The sequence below is a fragment of the Chrysemys picta genome, chromosome 3, assembly GCF_011386835.1.
Source record: "Chrysemys picta bellii isolate R12L10 chromosome 3, ASM1138683v2, whole genome shotgun sequence".
In the NCBI taxonomy this organism is placed as follows: Eukaryota; Metazoa; Chordata; order Testudines; family Emydidae; genus Chrysemys; species Chrysemys picta.
The window spans coordinates 37,763,574-37,783,481 of NC_088793.1; the positions used below are offsets into that span (position 1 = coordinate 37,763,574).

Sequence of the window (19,908 nt, forward strand, 5' to 3'; positions counted from 1 at the left end):
ACAGAAGTTGGTCCAATGAAAGATATTACCTCACCCACTTTCTCTAATATCCTGGGACTGACACAGCCATATCTCCCCTGACTTTGTCATATGTTCTGGTGTAGATGGGGACTAAATGATTCCTATTATACTTCTCTGTGAGTCCTGCCACTTAATGCAAATAGTGTGAGTTATGTCGCCTGGGATGCTTTCCCTGGATTGCCTCATCTACACTGAGCTTCTTCTGAAAATCTCCCCAAATCCACCAGTGGTATGACAACCATGGGAAAGCTGGTGTAAACCAGCCACTGGCATTTTTACCTCCTACGCAGCAGTGCTAGATGACAAAGTTGTAAAAATGCCAGTTGTCAGTCTATATCAGTACTCCCATTGTTTCTGTCACTGCAGCGCTACAGCAATGGTAGGAATATTTCAGAAAAAAAAATCCATGTAGATGAAGCAAAAGTGATGTAATTAGGTGACTGACAGAAAGGAACAAAGGTGAATGTGGATGGCATTCAATGGACCTCAAAGTCATTTTTCTCTGTCTTTGAATTTGAGCTCAGTATGTTGGTTGTGACAGTAGAAGAGTTACTGATCAGTCCTTGCATGTAAATTGAATTTATGGACCTGTCTGTTCAACCCAAGAATTAATGAGATGAATTTAACAGGTCTTTTCTCTCCCCTTCATTTATTGCTGGTCGCTCTTTTATTATCTATTGGCCAAAAGAGAATATAAATAAAATGAATGGGTAAACCTATAATGAATGAGAAAACCTTCTGCTATAGCAGGCCTTTAATTAAAGGAAAAGCTAACCAAGGACAGTCACGCACAATATGCTGCAAATCCAAAGAGTAAAAAATGCTGAGAATCTCAGTAAAAACCTTGAGAACGTTAATATTTTAATGAAAACAAACGTAAATAAGCCTTGGGTGAAAATATCAAAAGCAGCCATTCTGAATGGGTATAATGCAGTGTTTCACCAATAAATTGTCAGAAGTAAGAAGAATGACATGGTTATATTTTCATGGGAGTCAGACCAAATCAATTATCCTTTCACTCAATGCCTGTCAAGGAGGATATAAAGATCTTAATTTGGGTAAGAAAATGGTAATGTTGATTGGCAAGTATATTAAGGATCGGGTGAAATCTAAAATCACTCCCTCTCAGTTGAAGGTAAAATTTATGTCAAAGTGATCCAAATTCTTTGTATTTTACTCGACTTATTGATGCCCCTGGATTACCAGACTGGGGCCAGGAACACCTACTTTCATCTCTGTCTGGATATTTGCATTTCCTCCCACGTACAAAGAGGTTTCAAGGGCAGCAGCTAGCAGCTAGGGAAGTAAAAGGCAAGAGTCATGGTTTGTAATAAATGTGGAACCCCCATTGTGACAATTTAAGGAATCAGTATATGTACCATTTATGGATGTTGTTTGAGATTTTGAACTCTCTGTATGTATCGTTATTAAGCTGCAAACTCCATTTTGGCCGTAAGGATGGTCTTTGTCCTCTGACTGTCTTTTTACCTCCCACTTGGGATGAAATTCGAAGGGGTGACGATGAGTGGCCACGCAGGGCTAACGATGGAGAAACATTTAACCTTGAGCGTGCTCTATTCAAATGGAAGCCCCTTAGGTACAGAGTTGGCCGACACACGAGCAAACCACTTTTTCAAGAGCTTCTGCCCATGCCGCGCCAAAGCCACTCGGCGCCACGAGTCGCTCCCGCCTAGGCCCCAGCGCTCCAATCCAATGCGAGCCCGCCCGGGGGAAGCCCCCTCCGTGGCTCTGATTGGTCGCGACGCCAGCCCCATTTGCCCCCTCCTGAGCCGAGCTGCTGCAAAACGCTCTCCCTTGCTCTACCCCCCACCAGCACCGCAATACGCAGCCGGTCTGGGGGCCGAAACCGAAAGAGCCGCAGAGCGCCCAGCAGCTCTGCTCCCCCCTGCACTCCTGTGGGCGACGAGGCAGGAGGCCCATCCGCCAGGCCAGGCCAAGGAGAGGTTAGGCGGGGGGACCAGATTGAATTGCTGGGCAGGTGAGGGCGGGGCCGCCACACCTGGCCCTGGCTCCGGGAGCGCGGCCTGACACACACGCTGGGGCGGGGCCGGGGAGTTCAGCCAGCACAGGGCGTGCGCGAGCCGAAACGTGCTGGTTTGGAAAGCTGGGTGGGATCTTGGGGCTCTGCCACGCGGCCTGTGCTCAGGCGGGAGGGGTCTGATGCATAGCGACGTATCGGCTCCAGCCTGCATGTGGGGCGACCCGCTTCCACCTGAACAGCTTTAATAAAACGCATGTTCTGTCGGTTTGGTCCCGTGCGGGCCCTGTAACGAGCCGCCTGCCCTTGTCTACCAGCCCTCGCTCTTCCAGCGAGTCCGTGAAGGAACTCCGGGGAAGGCTGGGCAATGCGCCTGCGCAGTCGGGGTTCTTGCGCTGTAGAAGGCGCTCGCCGAAGGAACGGGGCGGTAGCTGCATAGTGCGCCTGCGCAATAGGTAGACCTAGCTAGCTGTGGGGCCTCTACATTGCGCCTGCGCTGGTGGCGTTCGGGCGCTCCTTTGCGCCTGCGCAGGGGGGGGATCTCTCTGTGTCTTGTGCTTGCGCAGTAGGCGGGGGCAAGCGGGGCCGCCGTAGAGCGTCTGTGTGGGCGGAAGGTTGGTGGGCAGCAGCGGGTTCGAGGCTGGGGGCGAGCCGGGCGGTGGCGCCATGTTGCGGCGCCTGTTCGCGGCGCTCATTCACCCTTATTTTGTCCCCAGCAGCAGCGGGAGCAGCATGTTCTACGCGGTGCGCAGAGGCAGGAGGATCGGAGTCTATCAGACCTGGTAAGGGTGGCTGCTTCCGGGTGGTCCCCACTCCCATTCCGGCCCGGCGTGGATCCCCCTCCCCTACTAGGCCTACCCAGGCTGGCTCCTTCAACCCCTCACGTCGGGGCGCCGTGTCTCCTGCGCGGCCAGGGAGCCCAGGCTTCCCCGTCGGCCCGGGGTAGGAGGAGACCGCGGGGTCCTGTCCCGCCTTTGGGGCCGCCCGGCTCCGTGCTGACGGCCTGCCTGTCGCTGCTGTGTTGTAGGGAGGAGTGCCGAGAGCAGGTGAACAGGTACCCGGCCGCCAGCTTCAAGAAATTTGCCAGCGAGGCAGATGCTTGGTCCTTCGTGGGCAGCGAGGCACTGCAGTCCTCATCCCATTCAGCAGGTAGTACCCCAGTAAGCCCCTTCCACCCTTCCCTGCGTGGGGCAGTGTCTGTACAGGAACGTACGTTTGGCAGGACCGCTAGGGGTATCGAGTCTGGTGCCCTGCCGGCAATCCTATCACTTATCTCCATGTGTACTTACTGGTAGAATTATGTGTATTGCAATGGTGACAGCTCCTGTCCCAAACAACTTGTGCTATAAAGCAGTGTCTCCCGGACCTTACAGCGATACAACTGTACTTCAGACATGCCAAACCCACGGAGAAAGCACAGACGTTGGGCTTGTTTTTCACTTGTTGCTTGTTGGCTACTTTTTTAGCTTGTTGCTTGTTTGGCTTGTTGTAGCTTGTTGCTTTTTTTTTTTTTTTTTTTAATCGGCTCCTGCCAAACAATGCGGGGGAAGAGAGTTGGGGTGCACAGTGGGCCCACCATAGTCCAGACTGCAGGCTGGGGGGATTTAGTCACATAGAGTGTTGGGTTCTTAGGGATTGGCTCGTTTTGGCCTTGTTTTGAAATGGGATTAGCTTGATTTTTGGCTTGTTGTGACAGTCAGGGTGCTTATTTACAGTGTGAAAGTTGGCAACTGTGCTGCTCTAAGATCTCCTGTGTAAACGCTCTCTTGCCAGCATAATTAAACCGCCTCCAACAAGCAGCATTAGGTATGTTGTCAGGAGCTGTCCACACTAGCACTTTTGTGGGTGAAATTTGTGTCTGTTAGGGGTGTGGTGGTGTTTTTCACACTCCTAATCAACAAAAGTGCTAGTGTAGACAAAGCCTAAGGCCTGGTCTACACTTAAAAATTGGGTTGACCTAGCTACATTCCTGAGGTCTGTGAAAAATTTCACACCTGGAGTGATATACTTAAATTGATCTAACCTTCTGTGTAGATCTAGGTCAGATGCAGAATTCTTCCATTGCCCTAGGTACCATCTCTGAGAGGTGGATTAGCTACGTTGATGGGAAAACTCTTCTCTCGGTGTAGGAAGCACCTATGCTATAGCACTACAGTGACACAGCTGCAGCTCTATAGCTGAGCGGCAGTGGTGTGGACATACTTTTAGTATCTGACAAAAGACAGTTGGATACCAGTAGATGGGGGAGTACACGTAAACAATGAGACTATATAGGTCACCATGAGAAGCAGTGGTATCAGCACACTAAAGCTTCATTTTAAAAACCAGCTAGGTTTCTTGTCCTCACCACTATTGGAAGCCTGTTCTGGAACTGGTGTTACTTCCAAAGCAACAGCAGGTAAAATTAGAGTATAATAGTCTGATTTTTCTGAGATACAGGCACCCCTACAACTCCCTCCCTGCTCAGCATCTCTGAAACCATACCATGTTGTGTGGCATATATTATTTTGCATAACTCAGAGGTCCTCAAACTGTTTGGCGTGCCTCCCTAGGGGGCATGGAGGAAAGTTCAAGGGGGGCATAGTGGAGCCCAGGCTTGCCCTCTAGGGGGGACAGGGAATGAGTGCCACCTAATCCCAGTGTTGGCCTGGCCTCCAACTGCAGCTCTCAGGGAGCACAGATAGATTCTATTACTGGTAAGGGAGGGGTGTAACACAAAGTTCGGGGACAGCTGTTATAACTGAATGTAGATCAGTTGCTGTTGCATAGAGGGACTGATGAATTAGTGTCAGACAAGCTTCTTTTATCATGAAGTTAACTAAAATATTTCCATAAAATTTTCACTAATGTTATAGTTGAAGGGGTGTCTAACAAGGCATACCCTCTGCTCTTCTTCCACTGCACACAGAGAGCACTTGGAGACACTGATTGTAAACACAATGTGTGGTTTATTTACGGTGTTCCCCCTCACCAGCAGCATCTTATTTACAACAGCATATCATCTTTAACTCCCTAGGTCAAGGACAGGAAAGGTGGGAAATCTCTCTTGGGACTAATTCTGAGAGACTGGTTCTCTCCCACTAGCACTTCTTGCCAGTGCCTTAACTACCTTTTGAGCTAATGAGTTAATTACCCTTATAGCTCTCTGCAGCCCATCCCCAATCTATCCATTAGTCACAACTGTCCTAGTCAGTTTTATTTCCAGGCAACTGACTGGAGATACAGTGACCAGAGTGGTAGTTCAGCTGCTGTTGCCCAGCACTCTGTCACTGGGTGGCATTTTCAAAAGGGCCCAGCACTTTTTAATGGTAGCAGAGTTAAGGCAATGCTGAGTGCTTCTGAAAATCTGCTCTGAGCTCATGTATCCTCAGTAGTTAGTAAAACATACAAGATAAGGAAAAATCAAAGATGGCTTTGGATTAGTTATGTGAGGCATCGTTATTTACTATGCAACTTTAAGGCTCAGTCTGAGTATTGAACTCCTCTTCTAAAGTTTAATTTAATTATGCTGCTGCTAAAATTGGTAATTGAAATGAAAAATCTATTTTACTATTTACTCCTGCTAAAAATATTGCCACAGATGGAAAAAAAAATCTAGGAAACACAAAAGCCAAATTGTAATATTAAAACATGAAGCTATGCTCAGTTATACACAATCTAGAGAAAATACTACATGTGTGCAATGTGGTTGTTAATTTATGAACCTTAATGGCTGCATGTCCTGATCGCTAAAATTTAACATAGCATTAGTGATAGACTCATAGACTTTAAGGTCAGAAGGGACCATTATGATCATCTAGTCTGACCTCCCGCATGATGCAGGCCACAAAGCCGTCCCAACCCCTTTTCCTTGACTCTGCTGTTGAAGTCCCCAAATCCTGTGGCTTAGAGACTTCAAGTAGCAGAGAGTCCTCCAGCTAGCGAACCCCGCCCCATGCTGCGGAGGAAGGCGAAAAACCTCCAGCGCTTCTGCCAATCTACCCTGGAGGGAAAATTCCTTTCCGACCCCAAATATGGCGATCAGTAGAACCCCGAGCATGTAGGCAAGATTCTCCAGCCAGACCCTCATTGGCCACTGATGCTATTTACCAGCGATGGCACGCTGTTCATTTGACTAAATCATGTTATCCCATTAAACCATTCCCTCCATAAACTTATCTAGCTTAATCTTAAAACCAGACAGGTCCTTCGCCCCCACAATGACTTGTACATTTATTTTTGTTCTTTTTAAAAAAAAATTGTTGGGGATTAAAGGAATGCTGTGAAATTTAACTTGGTACTTCTGCCAGAATGTCTTCTAATACAACTACAATTAGGCATGCATATTATAACTTAACTTTTATATTTGTGTGTAATACTGTTTTTGTTTGTTTTTTGTTTGTTTTTCCCTTAAGGTACTAATGGCATATCTAGTTTAACACAAAAGAGTGACAGCTACTGGAATGAACTGGAGACAGCAAGCCCAAGTTACAGTATATGCAAGAGACCATATGAGCAGTCTTTGGAGGAAGAATCAAACAGAAAACATGTAAAATACGAGACCTACTCAGCACCTTCAGTGAGCAAAGATAAATTCTCATATATGGGTAAGCCTCTTTGGTGGGGACTACAATTTATTGAAGTATATTTAATGAATATGAAGTATTTTAAACAGTATTTAACAAGTCCCTAAAGTTGCTGCTCTCACTAACAGCCAAAACCTGGTTCAAGTTGAAATTCTCTACAGTGAAGAAGCTTTGGCATGTCTTTTTCTGTAAGAGGCCCTCAACTATTGCTGCTTGGTTTAACAGTGTAAATCTAACCTTTATGGTATGCCTGGAAGGTTCTCTTCTTGCTGACATTTAGCCCCTAGTCCTACCTAATGGGTGATCGAGGTAGGGAATTAAAGAAACTTTTATTTTTGTGTGTGGAAGAACTGGATATCTGAATGCAAGCATTACAGTTCTGGCTTTCTAATAGTAATGTTTAGAGTGCCTTCGGAGCAATAATAAATTTAAGTAATCTTATCATAAAGCGTATTTTGAGTATATAACATTAGTCATTCTTACATGGCTTGATCTGGCCACTGTCGACAGGATGAAATCATGTTTTAACTGATACGGAATCATGTCAGAGCCCTGAGTAAATACACTTGAGTGAACACATTTAAACATGTATTTTAACTTTTCATTGAGGCTGATGGCCATCTTAGAAAAATAAGATGGGACCTGGAGTTGGGGGCATGAAGCTCTTCCACACAAGAATTTTCTTGAGGCTTGGCAAAAATTGAAGTTCTTGTGAAAAAAAGTTGGGGCTAAAATTATTTTATGGATTCTGCAGCAGTGCAAAACGATATATACAACTTCTGTGTGTAGAAGTTGCTAGAGCATTATTGGAGGAAATATAAATCTGTTAAGAAACAGTTTTCTGTATTTGAAAGAGGCTTATGCCTTCGAACAATTAAAAATTGTTTTGTGACATTTTAAATAGGTTGCATGTATCCATCTCTTGCAGGTGACTCTGTAGTTGTTTATACAGATGGCTGCTGCTCAAGTAATGGGCGTCGTAAGGCACGTGCTGGAGTAGGAGTCTATTGGGGACCAGACCACCCTTTGTAAGTAATGTTGAGAGATCATAGTTAAATCACTTTTTGTACAAAAACTTACTAATATTGGTCTTGTGTAATTCATCACTTAATTTGTATGGCCTTTAAATTCAGCGACTTCAGAATGCAAAACCCAGTTAGTTGACTGAGACTTTCTTTAATAACATCACCAAATTTAGATAAATAATGAGCTAGAAAGAGTAAACTCAGTTATTAAATTGGAATATTGAATCACAGCCATCACTGAAGGCAGAAATAAAGGTGCCTGTAGGGGTTAGAAATGTAGGCAAAATATAACAAGACTCAGCCTGGACAAATGCAAGGTAATATCTTTGGGAAGGTTTAATTTAGGCTCCCGTTAAGTGGTTTCACAAGTTTACATATAATTATATTAAAATGACTGTTCTCAACCTGGAGGTTTGACCTGCCGTAGGAACAGGGCCAAGCATGCCTAAATTTCAGATTAGTTACCACTTAAAAACTTAATTTCCCCTGAAGGGGAAATTTTAGTTATGCCCCAATTCTACCTAATCTATGGCTATACACTTATGCAGTAGTGTGAACCACTAATGTATTTTGCGTTGCTTTTAAACAGAAATACTAGTGATAGGCTTTCTGGACGGCAGACCAACCAAAGAGCTGAAATACATGTAAGTTGTGGCGTTTTAAAATTGTTTTATACTTGTGGGAAAGAATTGAGCATTATGACTCCACACAACTTAATCAGCTGCTAAAGCTCCTAGATATTTTCAGACATTCAGTTTATTTTTAGTATGACTCTGCTGTGAAGGATTTAGCAATGATACAAGTCAAGAAAGAAGCTGCTGATTCTGCTAACAGTATTTCTGCATAGGAGTTGGCAGCGTTGCTTTCTGGAACTCACGTTGGCTTGTTCTGTTTCTGGGGTTTCTACCTCAAATAGTTCTTGTATTTATGTCTCAAGGAAGATCGCTCAGAAGTAGAAAGGAGTTCAAAGACAAATGATGGCAAGACTTTCATAGGAAAGAGAACATTAGGACTGTTCAGTTTAGATATGCCTGCTTTTATTCATTTCATGATGGAGGTCTACAGAACAATATCTGGTGTAATGAAGATAAAATGGTGCTCCTATTCAAAAGATAAGGATAATCCAATGAAATTGAAAGGTGACATTCAGAACTGATACAAGGAAGTACTTTTTAACACAATAACACAATACATGACTAACCTTTGAAGTAACAAAATATCATTGATGTCAAGAGCTTAGGATTCAAAACAGCATTAGACATTTATGTGGATAATCAGAACATCCACAGTTCTATTAGAGGAAAATAGCCAGGATATTAACCGATGGTTGAAGGGATGAGCCAATCATTAGCTGGCAGGATTAAGAAGAAGTTTCTTTTATGGACTAGTTATTCCATAATTGGCTACTCTGTCTTCCGCCTTCCGCTGATGCATATTGTATCCTGTCTCTGACAGACTTCTCAACTGTGGGACGTCTGATACATAACTGCAATTTTTGTGTCTGTCTTCACACTAAATTCTCTAGTTGTATGTATTCTGTATGTATTTTTTTATTCACAATCTTCTAAATTACAATTATTGAAACACTTCCTTTAGGCAGCCTGCAGAGCAATAGAGCAAGCAAAGAGTCAAAACATCAAGAAACTGGTTCTTTACACTGATAGCAAGTTCACTATAAATGGTAAGTTAACGATTTCAGCTCTGCTATGCATTGAATGTAGAACACGTACCTTCATTGTATAAGCCCTACAAATCTGTTTCTGTAAAATAGTTTTTTTTTTTTTTTTTAAGATGAGTGTGTAGGGAAGGGATTATGCATAACTCATTTCAGTTCCCAGTAATAGCAGGGAAAAGGACTCCAAGAACACCCTGCATAGCTTGCCAAAATCACATCCACTGTTTGTGTCAAACTCTGGAATAGACAAGATACCTAGCTTAGCAACTGATGTAGGAAATATTTTAAAATATCAGATACGGAACCTCTATAATAAAGGATTTTCTGGCAGAAGCGCAGGGTGCAGTATACAAAATGGTGTATGAATTTTCATACCAAACCCTATAAATGTAGGCTGTATATCTGAAAAGTGGCCAGCAAAGTAGTGTTAGGAAAATGCCTGTTCTCTTCTCTCCCGCCCCCCCCCCCTTTTTTTTTTTGCTTTGATACAAAAACAGAACTTGAAACGCTTCAAGATTGTTCTGCTTGTTTTTACCTCTAGAAATGTTATTCAAGTCTATTCTTCCCTGGTTTAAATGGAAGACTGCTGGAGGGTGGTGTCTCCCAATGTATATTGTGAGATTTCACCTTAGGTGTTAATGTTGAATTTTTACAAGACCTCCTATAAGTAGTAGGCAGTGAAGTTAATGTGTTCCCTAATAGACTAAACCCCTTTTTCCCCTCTTAGTTTCTCAGCTTGCAGTCCCTTGTGGTTTATAATTTTGGAGTATAGGCGTATCCTGAATTTCTAATATGAAAGCAGATGGAGAAAAACATTTAGGTCTTTTATGTATCATAAAGAAGCAAAAGGCACAATTGCATCTTGTTCTTTGCAGGTAACTTCTAACAGACTGGATCCCAGAATCCTTTTAATTTTTGTTGTAATCTGAGCACAAGCTCTTGATGGGAACTTCTGAGATCTAATAAACTAACAATCACTTTGTGTTTGGCAAGTCAATTTGTCTGCCTCAGTTTCTCCCATTGTAAAATGTGAATGCTGACTGCTGGCTTTTGGGATGAGTTGATCTATTTAAGTGCTTTCAAGACAAAGTTTGTATGTGCTTAATGATTTGGGCGCAATATCACGTCTGGCTTCCTTGTTGATCAGATAATTGAGTGAGATTTTGTGTAATTGGTTTTTATCTATACTTTTCCAAAATTAGGGAGGCTCTTGGGCAGAACAATGACTTTATATGATTTTTGCATTGCAGGTGAGGAGAACTTTCATCTTTCTGTTTTCCCCCCCAAAGCATGAGCCAGTAGCTCAGAGGGCAAATGAGCTGGAAGTAATTTGATGCCTCCTCTAGGAGGCGATGCCCTCACCCTGGAGAGGCCAAGGAGCTACTGGACAGGGAAAGGGGGATGCTTGGGTGGAAGTAGAGCAGGAGCTGTCCTGTTTTCCCACTGTCTTAAACTCTGGTAGCTCTCGCTTCTATGTGGGAGAAAGTGGAGGGGAGGTTCCTAATAGCATTGGCCCCAGAAAGTGGAGGAGTTGCTAAGCAAGGGCTCAGTGGACCAGGAAATTAAAACCAGCAAGGAGGCAGAAGAGATGGGGAAGAGCAGAGTGGGTGGGAAAGAGGAATAATAGATCCATTTAAGTAATCTGTTTCCTTCCCTTCAGTTGCCCCACCAGGGGGCAACCATCCCTAAGCAGTTTTTCCCAGCCCATACAAATATGGGGATGGGACTGGTTATGGGAGCTTTTGGTCTGGCTTCCTGGAAAGAGTCCTTAGCGGAATGAGAATTAACAGCTCAGTTTGTTCATACTGCCAGGCATAAAGTGGCCAACTCTATTCTGGTAACTGTTTCATTAGTAGACTTGTTTAATGAAGGGCACTCCCTGTCTTGGACAAATTGACTGATAATTAATAAATTCTTTGACCAGTAGTAGATGACTTTCTAACTCTTAATTAAATTTTGTTACTTTCTCTCAGTGACTTCAAGGTTTGTTACCCTTCATGTTGTTCTGAATGTGTTCTGCTATATGCCTTCTTTTTTATGCATTCCCCCCCATATGTGCTCCTCTTTTGACCTTCAAATAAAATAAGTTAGTAAAGCTCTAGTTAGAGCTGCACACTGTTAACTCTATTGGCAAACAGACCCTCAACTTCAATTTATTGCAGTTCGCCTGGTAAACTTGCACTTAAGTGAATCTAAACTCAGGTATTCTGCTCACAAACGGTGAGCATCAGTACCAGTCAATGGGGAAGCATAGGTGTAAGGACAGATGCTGGAAAGAAACAGTCTTTCAGAATGACTGTATTAGAGAATGAAATCAGCATATTTCACAGATTGCCACCTGTGTCTTTAATGCAGTTGTGGAGAAAGTTAGTAACTGATAGCAGTATGGTCTTGTAGCATCAGTCATTGGGAGTGGGACCATGCCCATAGTCTGTAGAGATAACAGGAAGAACAGTAGCTTTAGAGTAAATATAAAGCATGTTACGAGGATAATGACTAAGACTAAGATTTTTGTCATGGGTATTTTTTTAGAAAAAGTCATGGGACAGGTCGCGTGCAATAAACAAAAATTCATGGAAGCCTGAGACCTGTCCCTGACTTTTACTTTTAAAAAAAAAAAAAAAATACCCTGTTGTTGAAGTGATTAGTGTTTGGTCCTTATATTTACATGGCAAGGATTTGTAAAACAGTTAAAACTTCCTAAATAACTTCCTTTTAAAGGCATGGTCATGGACAGTCTTCCTATGCAGTAGCCACAAGTTATTTACATTCTTACAGAATTTTAAAAATATATCTAGTTTGTACTTTTATTTAGAAACTGTAACTATCTTCCAATAAAATGTTAATTTGTTTTTCCATAGGTATAACAAGTTGGGTAGACAACTGGAAAAATAATGGCTGGAGAACAAGCACAGGAAAAGATGTAATAAATAAAGAAGACTTTGAAAGACTTGATAAGCTTTCAGAGGGAATGGAAATTCAGTGGGTGAGTAACTTGGTGTAATTAATTGTGACTGAATAAGCTCTACTAACTTAAGTACTTTTGCCTCTAAAAATATTTTATACATTTTCACAAATAAGAGCATCATAAGGAATTTTAATAAACGTAAAACTACCATGAATCCACATAAGTACCAAGAAAATTATTAGCTCCATCCAAAATAATCAGCAAGATTGTTACCAAGTAATAATTTTAAGAAATACACACAAAAGGATCTACTAGATCCTATCAAACAATATAATTAAACATTTGCTCGTATATTGCCCACCAAGAAAAGCACCACGGTTAAATCTCTAAGATATTTCCAGGAAAAGGGAGCAAAGCTCAGATCTAACCTAAAATACTGAGAAACTAACAGAGGATGGTTAGAGCTGAAGGTCAAAAATTTAAGGTAAATTCTTATATTAATCAGTTTTCAGGGTGTGTAACTTGATACAGTAAAACTTTTTACTTTAGCAGAACTGAAATGTGTCAGAAGCCAGCAGGGTGCAAAACAAACTCTCTAACTCAGATTTTCTGTGGCATATTCAAGACTTTTCCAAGAATATTAGAAGCATGAATTTGGCAGTCCTTAGAAACCCATGTTAGGTCTCAATTTGGTAAGAACTCTATCTCAAATGTAGAAGTAGGATACAGTAACTTTTTGCTGAGTAACTAGTTATATTATTTTAAATTGAGTCTGTAGCCTTTAACTTGCTGCATTTCATGAACTTGTCACTTAAGTGAGAGCTGAGAATGTTGTTGGGTTTCAGAAATGGTGGCAGAGCTTATATTATGGCCTTTGAGTGAGACTGCCATATGTAAAAGAGGTAAATGACTTAGAGTTACGAGGAGTCCGGTGGCACTTTAAAGACTAACAGATTTATTTGGGCATAAGCATTCATGGGTAAAAAACCACTTCTTCAGATGCCGGAGTGAAAATTACAGATACAAGCATAAATATACTGGCACATGAAGAGAAGGGAGTTATCTTACAAGTGGAGAACCAGTGGTGACAAGGCCAATACAGTCAGGGTGGATGTGGTCCACTCCCAATAATTGATGAGGAAGTGTCAATACCAAGAGAGGACCTACATGCCTCCAGCTTCCATCCAGGACACATCACATGATCCATTGTCTACAGCCAAGTCCTAAGATATAACCAAATTTGCTCAAATCCTTCAGACAAAGACCAACACCTACAAGATATCAAGGTGTATATGCCTTTGTCGCCTCAGGGTGAGAGCGCCACATGTTGCTGCACATGCTCTACATTTTGAGACCACGTGAAAAATGAAGCTAGTACTGTATACTGCTCTTAACTTGTTTAAGAAGGGTTTCATGTCAGCAGCATGTGTAGCCAGTGCTCCAGGATTTAAAGATGGTGGTCAGGGTGTTGATTTTAGCCAGGAAAGCCCTTTCTCTCTACTGGTATTATAGTGCTGTAGTTGTACTCCTGTTAGAAGCCTCCACCTATTTATATTCATCATGATGAGTCCTTGATTTTAGAACTTTTTACTCCTCTTGCTTCTACTGCCAGAACCTCTGTGTAACCTTCTGGACATAATGCAGAGCCCATCTTTCCCCGCACCTTCAAACCTCCGGGGAGGGAAATGGCTAAGAGTTGGAAAGATTTGGGTTTATAATTGCTAATACATATTAAATGTGGGTTTTGGGGTTTTTTGCATTAGTAATGTATGGAGTTGGCACTCAGCATTGGATATCTGCTTATCGAGGCTTACCTACATTATAATAAATAAAATGAGGCTCTAACTCTGAGATAGGACCCAGTTAAAAGAATCTAGCTGTGAGAAGCCCTACTATGGGCAGAAGCAATCACTTAATGCTCTAGAACAGTGGTCCCCAACCTTTTTGTGGGCAGTAGGACATTCATGTTTTCAGAAGAGTGTGGCGGGCGCCAAAAATTTTTCAAGGCTTATTTTGTATTTGTACATTAAATAATATGAAAAACATCATATTTAATATTACATAATATATGAATCCATAAGATAAAAAAGGTAATTTTACATGTAAAAGGTATTAATTAAATTATTCGGCAATTACTCTTTCACCTTACCATGTGAATTTGCTCTTTATCTACCTGTAAGAAAAATTAAGGAGTTTTTACAAAATAAATATCAAACAGTTTTCATCTTATTTATTTTAAAAAAAGTAAAACGTTGAACTGCTGGTCCAAATATATTTATTCTTACTTTAACATAGCCAGTTATGGGTAATTAAAAATATTCTTTGTGTTGTTGTTGTTTTTGTTTATTGCAATACGGATACAAAGTATGAAAAAAAGTTAAACACAAGTTAATTATACGCGCTCATCAGCACTTAATGGAAAATCGGTATCATTAATTCACATGGTTTTACTAATAAAGTCAGTGTGACTTTTGGCACTGCATTTCTTCAGCCAATTTTTCGTAGTTGGGAGAGTAGGATGATATTCCCGTTTGTAAGCAATTGTCAAGATGGGTATCTGTAAGCTGAGATCTGTATTTTGATTTTATGATGTTCATTGTTGAAAACAGAACTTCATATAGATAAGTGGAACCAAAATAAGATTTTATTTTGTATGCTACATTTTTTAAGGCAGGAAACTTTTTTCAGTCAACCAGATTCCAAAAGTTTTCATCTGTTGCGCAGGATTTTAGAACAATATCATTTTTGAAGGTCCAAAATCTCCAGTTCCATGTCTTCTGTTCTTACTTGAATGAGACTTCCAATTGATGTAGCTATTTATTACCTCTATTTGGCAAGTAAAAGGATTCACAAGGAAGGCAACTACAGGCTCAATGATGGTGAACTGTTGAAATCTCTTTTCAAATTGTTCCAGAAGTGTTTGAATGTGGATAACAAATGGTGATGGGTTAAAATCACTGTCACATACCATTTTCCTTCATACTTGGGAAATGTTCAAGAGACTTCGTCTTCATATGTGACATCCACAAGATCAGTTTTGCTTTGAATGATTTTACGGCACCTATCATTTGAGCCACATGTTTGTCTTTTCCTTGGAGCTCAAGATTTAAAATGTTCAATTTGTCAGTGATGTTGGCAAGAAAAGCCAAGTCCATTAATCAGCTGGAGTCTTCTAGTTGCTCGAAGTTCTGATTTGTGGACTTCAGAAATTCTTTGATCTCTTCAATTAGGCTTAAAAAACGTGCCAGAACTTTACCTTTGCTCAGCCATCGTACTTCTGTGTGCAAGATAAATCAGATTGTTTATCAACATCTTCCACCAAGGCCTTAAAGTCGGTGTTCCAAAGGTTTTGCTCGAATAGATTTAATTATTTTAATAACTACATTCACGACTTGCTGAAAAGAGAACTTTGACTTACAAAGCTTCTTGGTGGATAATGCAATGATCAGACATAAAGTTTGGAAAGGATTCATTCTTCTTACAGAGTGCAATGAATCCATTGGCGCTGCCCATCATAGCAGGTGCCCCATCAGTGGTGATTGCAGACAGCTTGTGTAGTGGCATACTAATTGATGTTGCGTATGATTTGAATAAATTATAGATGTCCTCACCCTTTGTTCGCCCTTTTATAGGCACTACTTTTAGTAACTCTTCTTCTACGGTGAAGTCACTAAATACCATCCTCACCATAACTGCCAACTGCACTTTATCCGATATATCTGTCGACTCATCGAATTGCAGTGAAAACCAGTCACGTATTTCCAAGTCATCCTTTAGCTGAGTTTGCATGTATCCTCCTCGTAATTGTGTTGTCTGATAACTGCAAGTCTTGTATTGCCAACAAAATCTCACCCTTGTTAGGAAATCCTTGAAACAGGCAATCAGCGCCAGTCAAAAATGCTTCCTTCAACAATTCACCATCTTGAAAAGGTTTTTTCTTCTTTGCGAGCAGATGAGCAATTTTAGAGGAAGCAATAGTAGCACTTTTAGACTTTACCACTTGTCTAGTGAAAACAGATTGCTGGGCAGATAGGTTTGATTTGATTAATTTCCTTCTTTCTCAACTCAGATTTAAGTGGATGGCTAATGTCAAAAGAGCTGTGATTAGTTTGGAAATGGCGTTCAACATTGTTTTTTCGGCACTGCAACAGCACCCCCACACAATAAGCAAACACATTTCCCTTTATTTTCAATAAAACAATAGGATTCTTCCCACTCTGCATTGAAATAATACGTATGTTGTCTTTTATTTGAACCACTCGTTTTGGGGCAAAATGTTAAAAATAAATAAACTGCAAAGCACAAGAAAATAGCCGTATCAGTGCAGGAAGAATACTCACATACAGGGCCGGCTCCAGGCACCAGTGGAGCAAGCATGTGCCTGGGGCAGCACATGCTACGGGGTGGCATTCGGTCCATTCTGCAGAGGCAGAACGTTGTTTTTTGGGGGGGGGAAGGGAGCGGGAGGGCGGCAGTTCTGGGCAGTGCTGAGAGAAGCTGCGAGGACAGAACACTGGCGCCTGCAGCTTGCAGCCCCGGAATACTCTGTCCCCAGCAGGTACGGGGCCCTGGCTTCTCTCCCCTGCTGGGCACTAGGCGGGCTAGCCCCGCGCCTGCCAGGGATAGAAAACACCAGCGCCTGCAGCCCCGGAGTTCTCTGTCCCCGCAGCCGCGGGGCCGCGGCTTCTCTCCCCTGCTGGGCACTAGGCGGGTGCACATAAATGCCCCGGTGGGCGCCATGGCGTCTGTGGACACCGTGTTGGGGACCACTGCTCTAGAGAGGTGATGTTATACTTGGGATTAATAAAGACTGACCAGGTGATCAGATCTCGTGTATTTGGTGTGGTCTCTTGACTATTTGAATCTTGGTAGTGTGTTGACTCAAATAACTTTAGACTTATCTCTCAACAGATGCATGTTCCTGGTCATGCTGGCTTTACAGGAAATGAAGCAGCTGATAGACTTGCAAGAGAAGGAGCTGGAAAACAAAACTCCTAGCATGCTATCGTGACTAGAAAACTTCATTCTTGCTAACTAAAGACTGTTTAATCCATAAGACAGACTCTCTTTTCAGTATGAAAACTTCCTGTTGGAATTGTACAAAATAAATTAATTTAAACTTTGTTATAACTATTTCTGGTTTAAAAGTTTTAAATATATGCTGTCCTGTATAAACACACCTACTTTTTTAGGGTGTTCAGGTTACTTGGTTAATCACTGCTTTGTTGGTAGAGGCTTGTTTAACAATTAACTGAACATTCAAATATTGGTAAAAGAAAGGTGTCCAGTGTTTTTAGTCCCAGTTTCCACAGTGCCTGTTAAGAAATTTTTTTAGACATTCCATAACTGAGATAAAACTTTGGGTTTTACAAAGTATAATAGTTTCAAAAAGTTTATGAAGGAAAATATGTTGCAATCTGAATGCTAGACAGATGTTTTCCCTTTACCAAGAGTATTGAAATAAATTTAAACTTGAGATGTTTGATGTTGTTATGTTTATACGCACATAGTGTAGAAAATACCAAAGTGCAATGGTAATTATTTGAACTGCATAATCCTATATAAAACAACTTCCCCAACTGCACCTCCTCAAATGATAAGTATTTATTTGTATGTTTGCTTGTAAGAGTATTATGGATGTAAATATCTGTTTAAAAAAGTTAACCGGTTAAATGATTGAAATTATATCATTTGACTGGTTAACCATTAACCCAGGTCGCTCAGGCGGGCAGGGGCTGGGGTCCTGGTGGGGCTGCGGGCCTGGGCCCCCCTCCAGGCTGCCGAGGCCGTCCACTACGACAAGAGCTGGGGTCCCTCCAGCCCAACATGGATCTATGTGGCCGACCCAGCATGGCCAGCCAGCTGCCATAATAAACAGTTATGGTCTGGTTAACGGTAAGTCTAATGCTTACCGGTTAACCTTTTACATCCTAAAGAGTATCCGTATAAGCTTCTGTAAAGTGTTTGTTCGTCCAGACTTGCAGAGGTAACAATCACAAGCCAGGCTGCAGGGAAGCACTAGACATGCTTCCTTTTCCAGCCACTTGAATTTCAAGTCCTCTGTAGACTTTGCTTCCAGCTTCTTCCTGAAGCAACTTCTGACTGGCCCCTTATCAGCTACTGCCATCACAAGATGGGCTCCTGAGTGACTTTACTGAAAAACGGCCATGTTGACTGTTGCATTGTCTTACACCTGTTCACTGAGAGTGACGGTTTCACACTCAAATCCATTTGCATTCTGGTGACTTTCATGCTGGTCAGAGTCTTCCCTACCTATAACCGTATGGTCTGACATACTACTTAATTCCTGCTTTTTTTGCCTGCTTTTGCGAACTTCCTGTGCCACGTTTATTTGAGTTCCCACTGTTTTTTCTGCCCCTGCTCCTCTAGCACCACCATGCTTTTCAAGTTATTTTGCTGCTTTCTTTTTCCTTCTTAATCCTTTGTAATTTTTGTTCTGTTTCCCTCTCCCCTATACCTGTCCCATTCTTCTTTCCCTATGAAGAAGAATTTAACACATTATACTCTGGTCCTTGTCCCGACATGCTCACCCCCTCTCTTGCGGCATTGACATATGTTAACCCCATTCCAGCCTTATTTCTATTCTTTTCTCTCTTTACCTATGATCTGATTCCGCTGCCGTCATTCCAGTTGATTTCCTTTCTTTCAGTCCCGTTCCAAACATGCTTTACTGCTCACAATCTCTTTATATATTGCTCTCTACCTTCAGCTCAGTTTTCATGGCCATTCTTCCATACCGGCCTCCTTTTTTTTGCCCATATATCTTACCCTCTTAAGATGCTCTTGTTTCTAGCCCCTTCCTGTGCCAGCTTCCCACACCTTTTCTCCCTCCCCCTCCCCCCTTTAAGTGCAGTCTGACTCTTCACCTCCCTTGGTGGAATCCTCCATCCCAGCCTACCTTCACTTCCTGACTCTCCCCCGTTTCCCCTATATTATATGATGCTATTTAGGTTTCAGTTTGATGTTCTGACGCTAAAGCTTTTCCCCTCCTTTCCTCTTCCTGACATTCAGTAGTGTACTGATGCTTAGCCACCAACTCAGTCATTCACTTGAAGTGTTTTGACCATTGCCACTTTTCCTGGGCATCAGTCATTCCCCCTCAACCTTGAGACATGCAGCTTTATTCACATTTTTGTCTTTTTCCCTCTCAATAGCAGCAGGGTGTCCTCTACAGCTACTGCCTCTGTTGTATTACTGTCGCTTTGATCCTTTCCCCCACCTGAATTCTACCTCCTCTATGCTAGCATTTCTATACTTACTAAAATGCTGTTCTTTAAAATATCAATTATTTCTTTAAAATCCTACGTTCTTAATTTTTCATATTGTATACAATTCTGTCTTCATATGACGTGGCCTGGGGCTAGATTGGCGTTTTGCCCCAATTCCAATCATTGATATAAGATGAACCAGTCGCTTCTAGTGTAGGTGGGCAAAGGTACTCATTTTGACCTTGGAGATTATAGCCATCCATGTAGTTGAAATGGTATAAAGGGGTAAATCTCTAGTCTAGTCAAGGCATTTATTAAACTCCGCTGTAGGGTTCCCTATGCGGTGTCTTGCTGATGCATTAAACATTTACTTTCAAACTGAGCATATTTCTTACCTCACTGTAGGCTTTGATGGATAAACTGGACTTTTCCTGCATCACAAATCACTCTCACTAGCTGAGGTTCAGCAGGCCCAATTATAGCTTC

The 19,908-nt window shown here is 42.0% G+C and overlaps 1 protein-coding gene across 22 annotated transcripts; it reads left to right on the plus strand.

Annotated features, from left to right (window-relative positions):
- The first annotated feature begins 1,551 nt into the window (after positions 1-1,551).
- On the plus strand, positions 1,552-17,777 carry RNASEH1 (ribonuclease H1). Of its 22 annotated transcripts, none has more exons than XM_065587729.1 (10): positions 1,800-1,985; positions 2,737-2,802; positions 3,048-3,169; positions 6,415-6,606; positions 7,514-7,613; positions 8,200-8,254; positions 9,207-9,291; positions 10,488-10,535; positions 12,147-12,271; positions 16,263-16,427. In XM_065587729.1, the coding sequence occupies exons 2-10, from the start codon at positions 2,753-2,755 to the stop codon at positions 16,266-16,268; spliced, it is 783 nt and encodes a 260-aa protein (XP_065443801.1). In that variant the 5' UTR covers positions 1,800-1,985; positions 2,737-2,752; the 3' UTR covers positions 16,269-16,427. The 22 variants fall into 22 exon arrangements, with proteins under 22 accessions (XP_065443802.1, XP_065443803.1, XP_065443805.1 ...); XM_005289645.4 differs by lacking the exon at positions 16,263-16,427 and adding an exon at positions 17,105-17,777 and having other exon boundaries at positions 1,803-1,985; XM_005289646.4 differs by lacking the exon at positions 16,263-16,427 and adding an exon at positions 17,105-17,777 and having other exon boundaries at positions 1,803-1,985; positions 2,740-2,802.
- Positions 17,778-19,908: the final 2,131 nt, after the last annotated feature.

Bases quoted from the DNA above. Each gene is read 5' to 3' on its own strand.
- RNASEH1 (XM_065587730.1), top strand. From the start codon at position 1,567: ATGGAGAAACATTTAACCTTGAGCGTGCTCTATTCAAATGGAAGCCCC. The intron at 6,607-7,513 runs GTAAGCCTCTTT...CATCTCTTGCAG, and splicing joins AGATAAATTCTCATATATGG to GTGACTCTGTAGTTGTTTAT. The intron at 10,536-12,146 runs GTGAGGAGAACT...GTTTTTCCATAG, and splicing joins ATATGATTTTTGCATTGCAG to GTATAACAAGTTGGGTAGAC.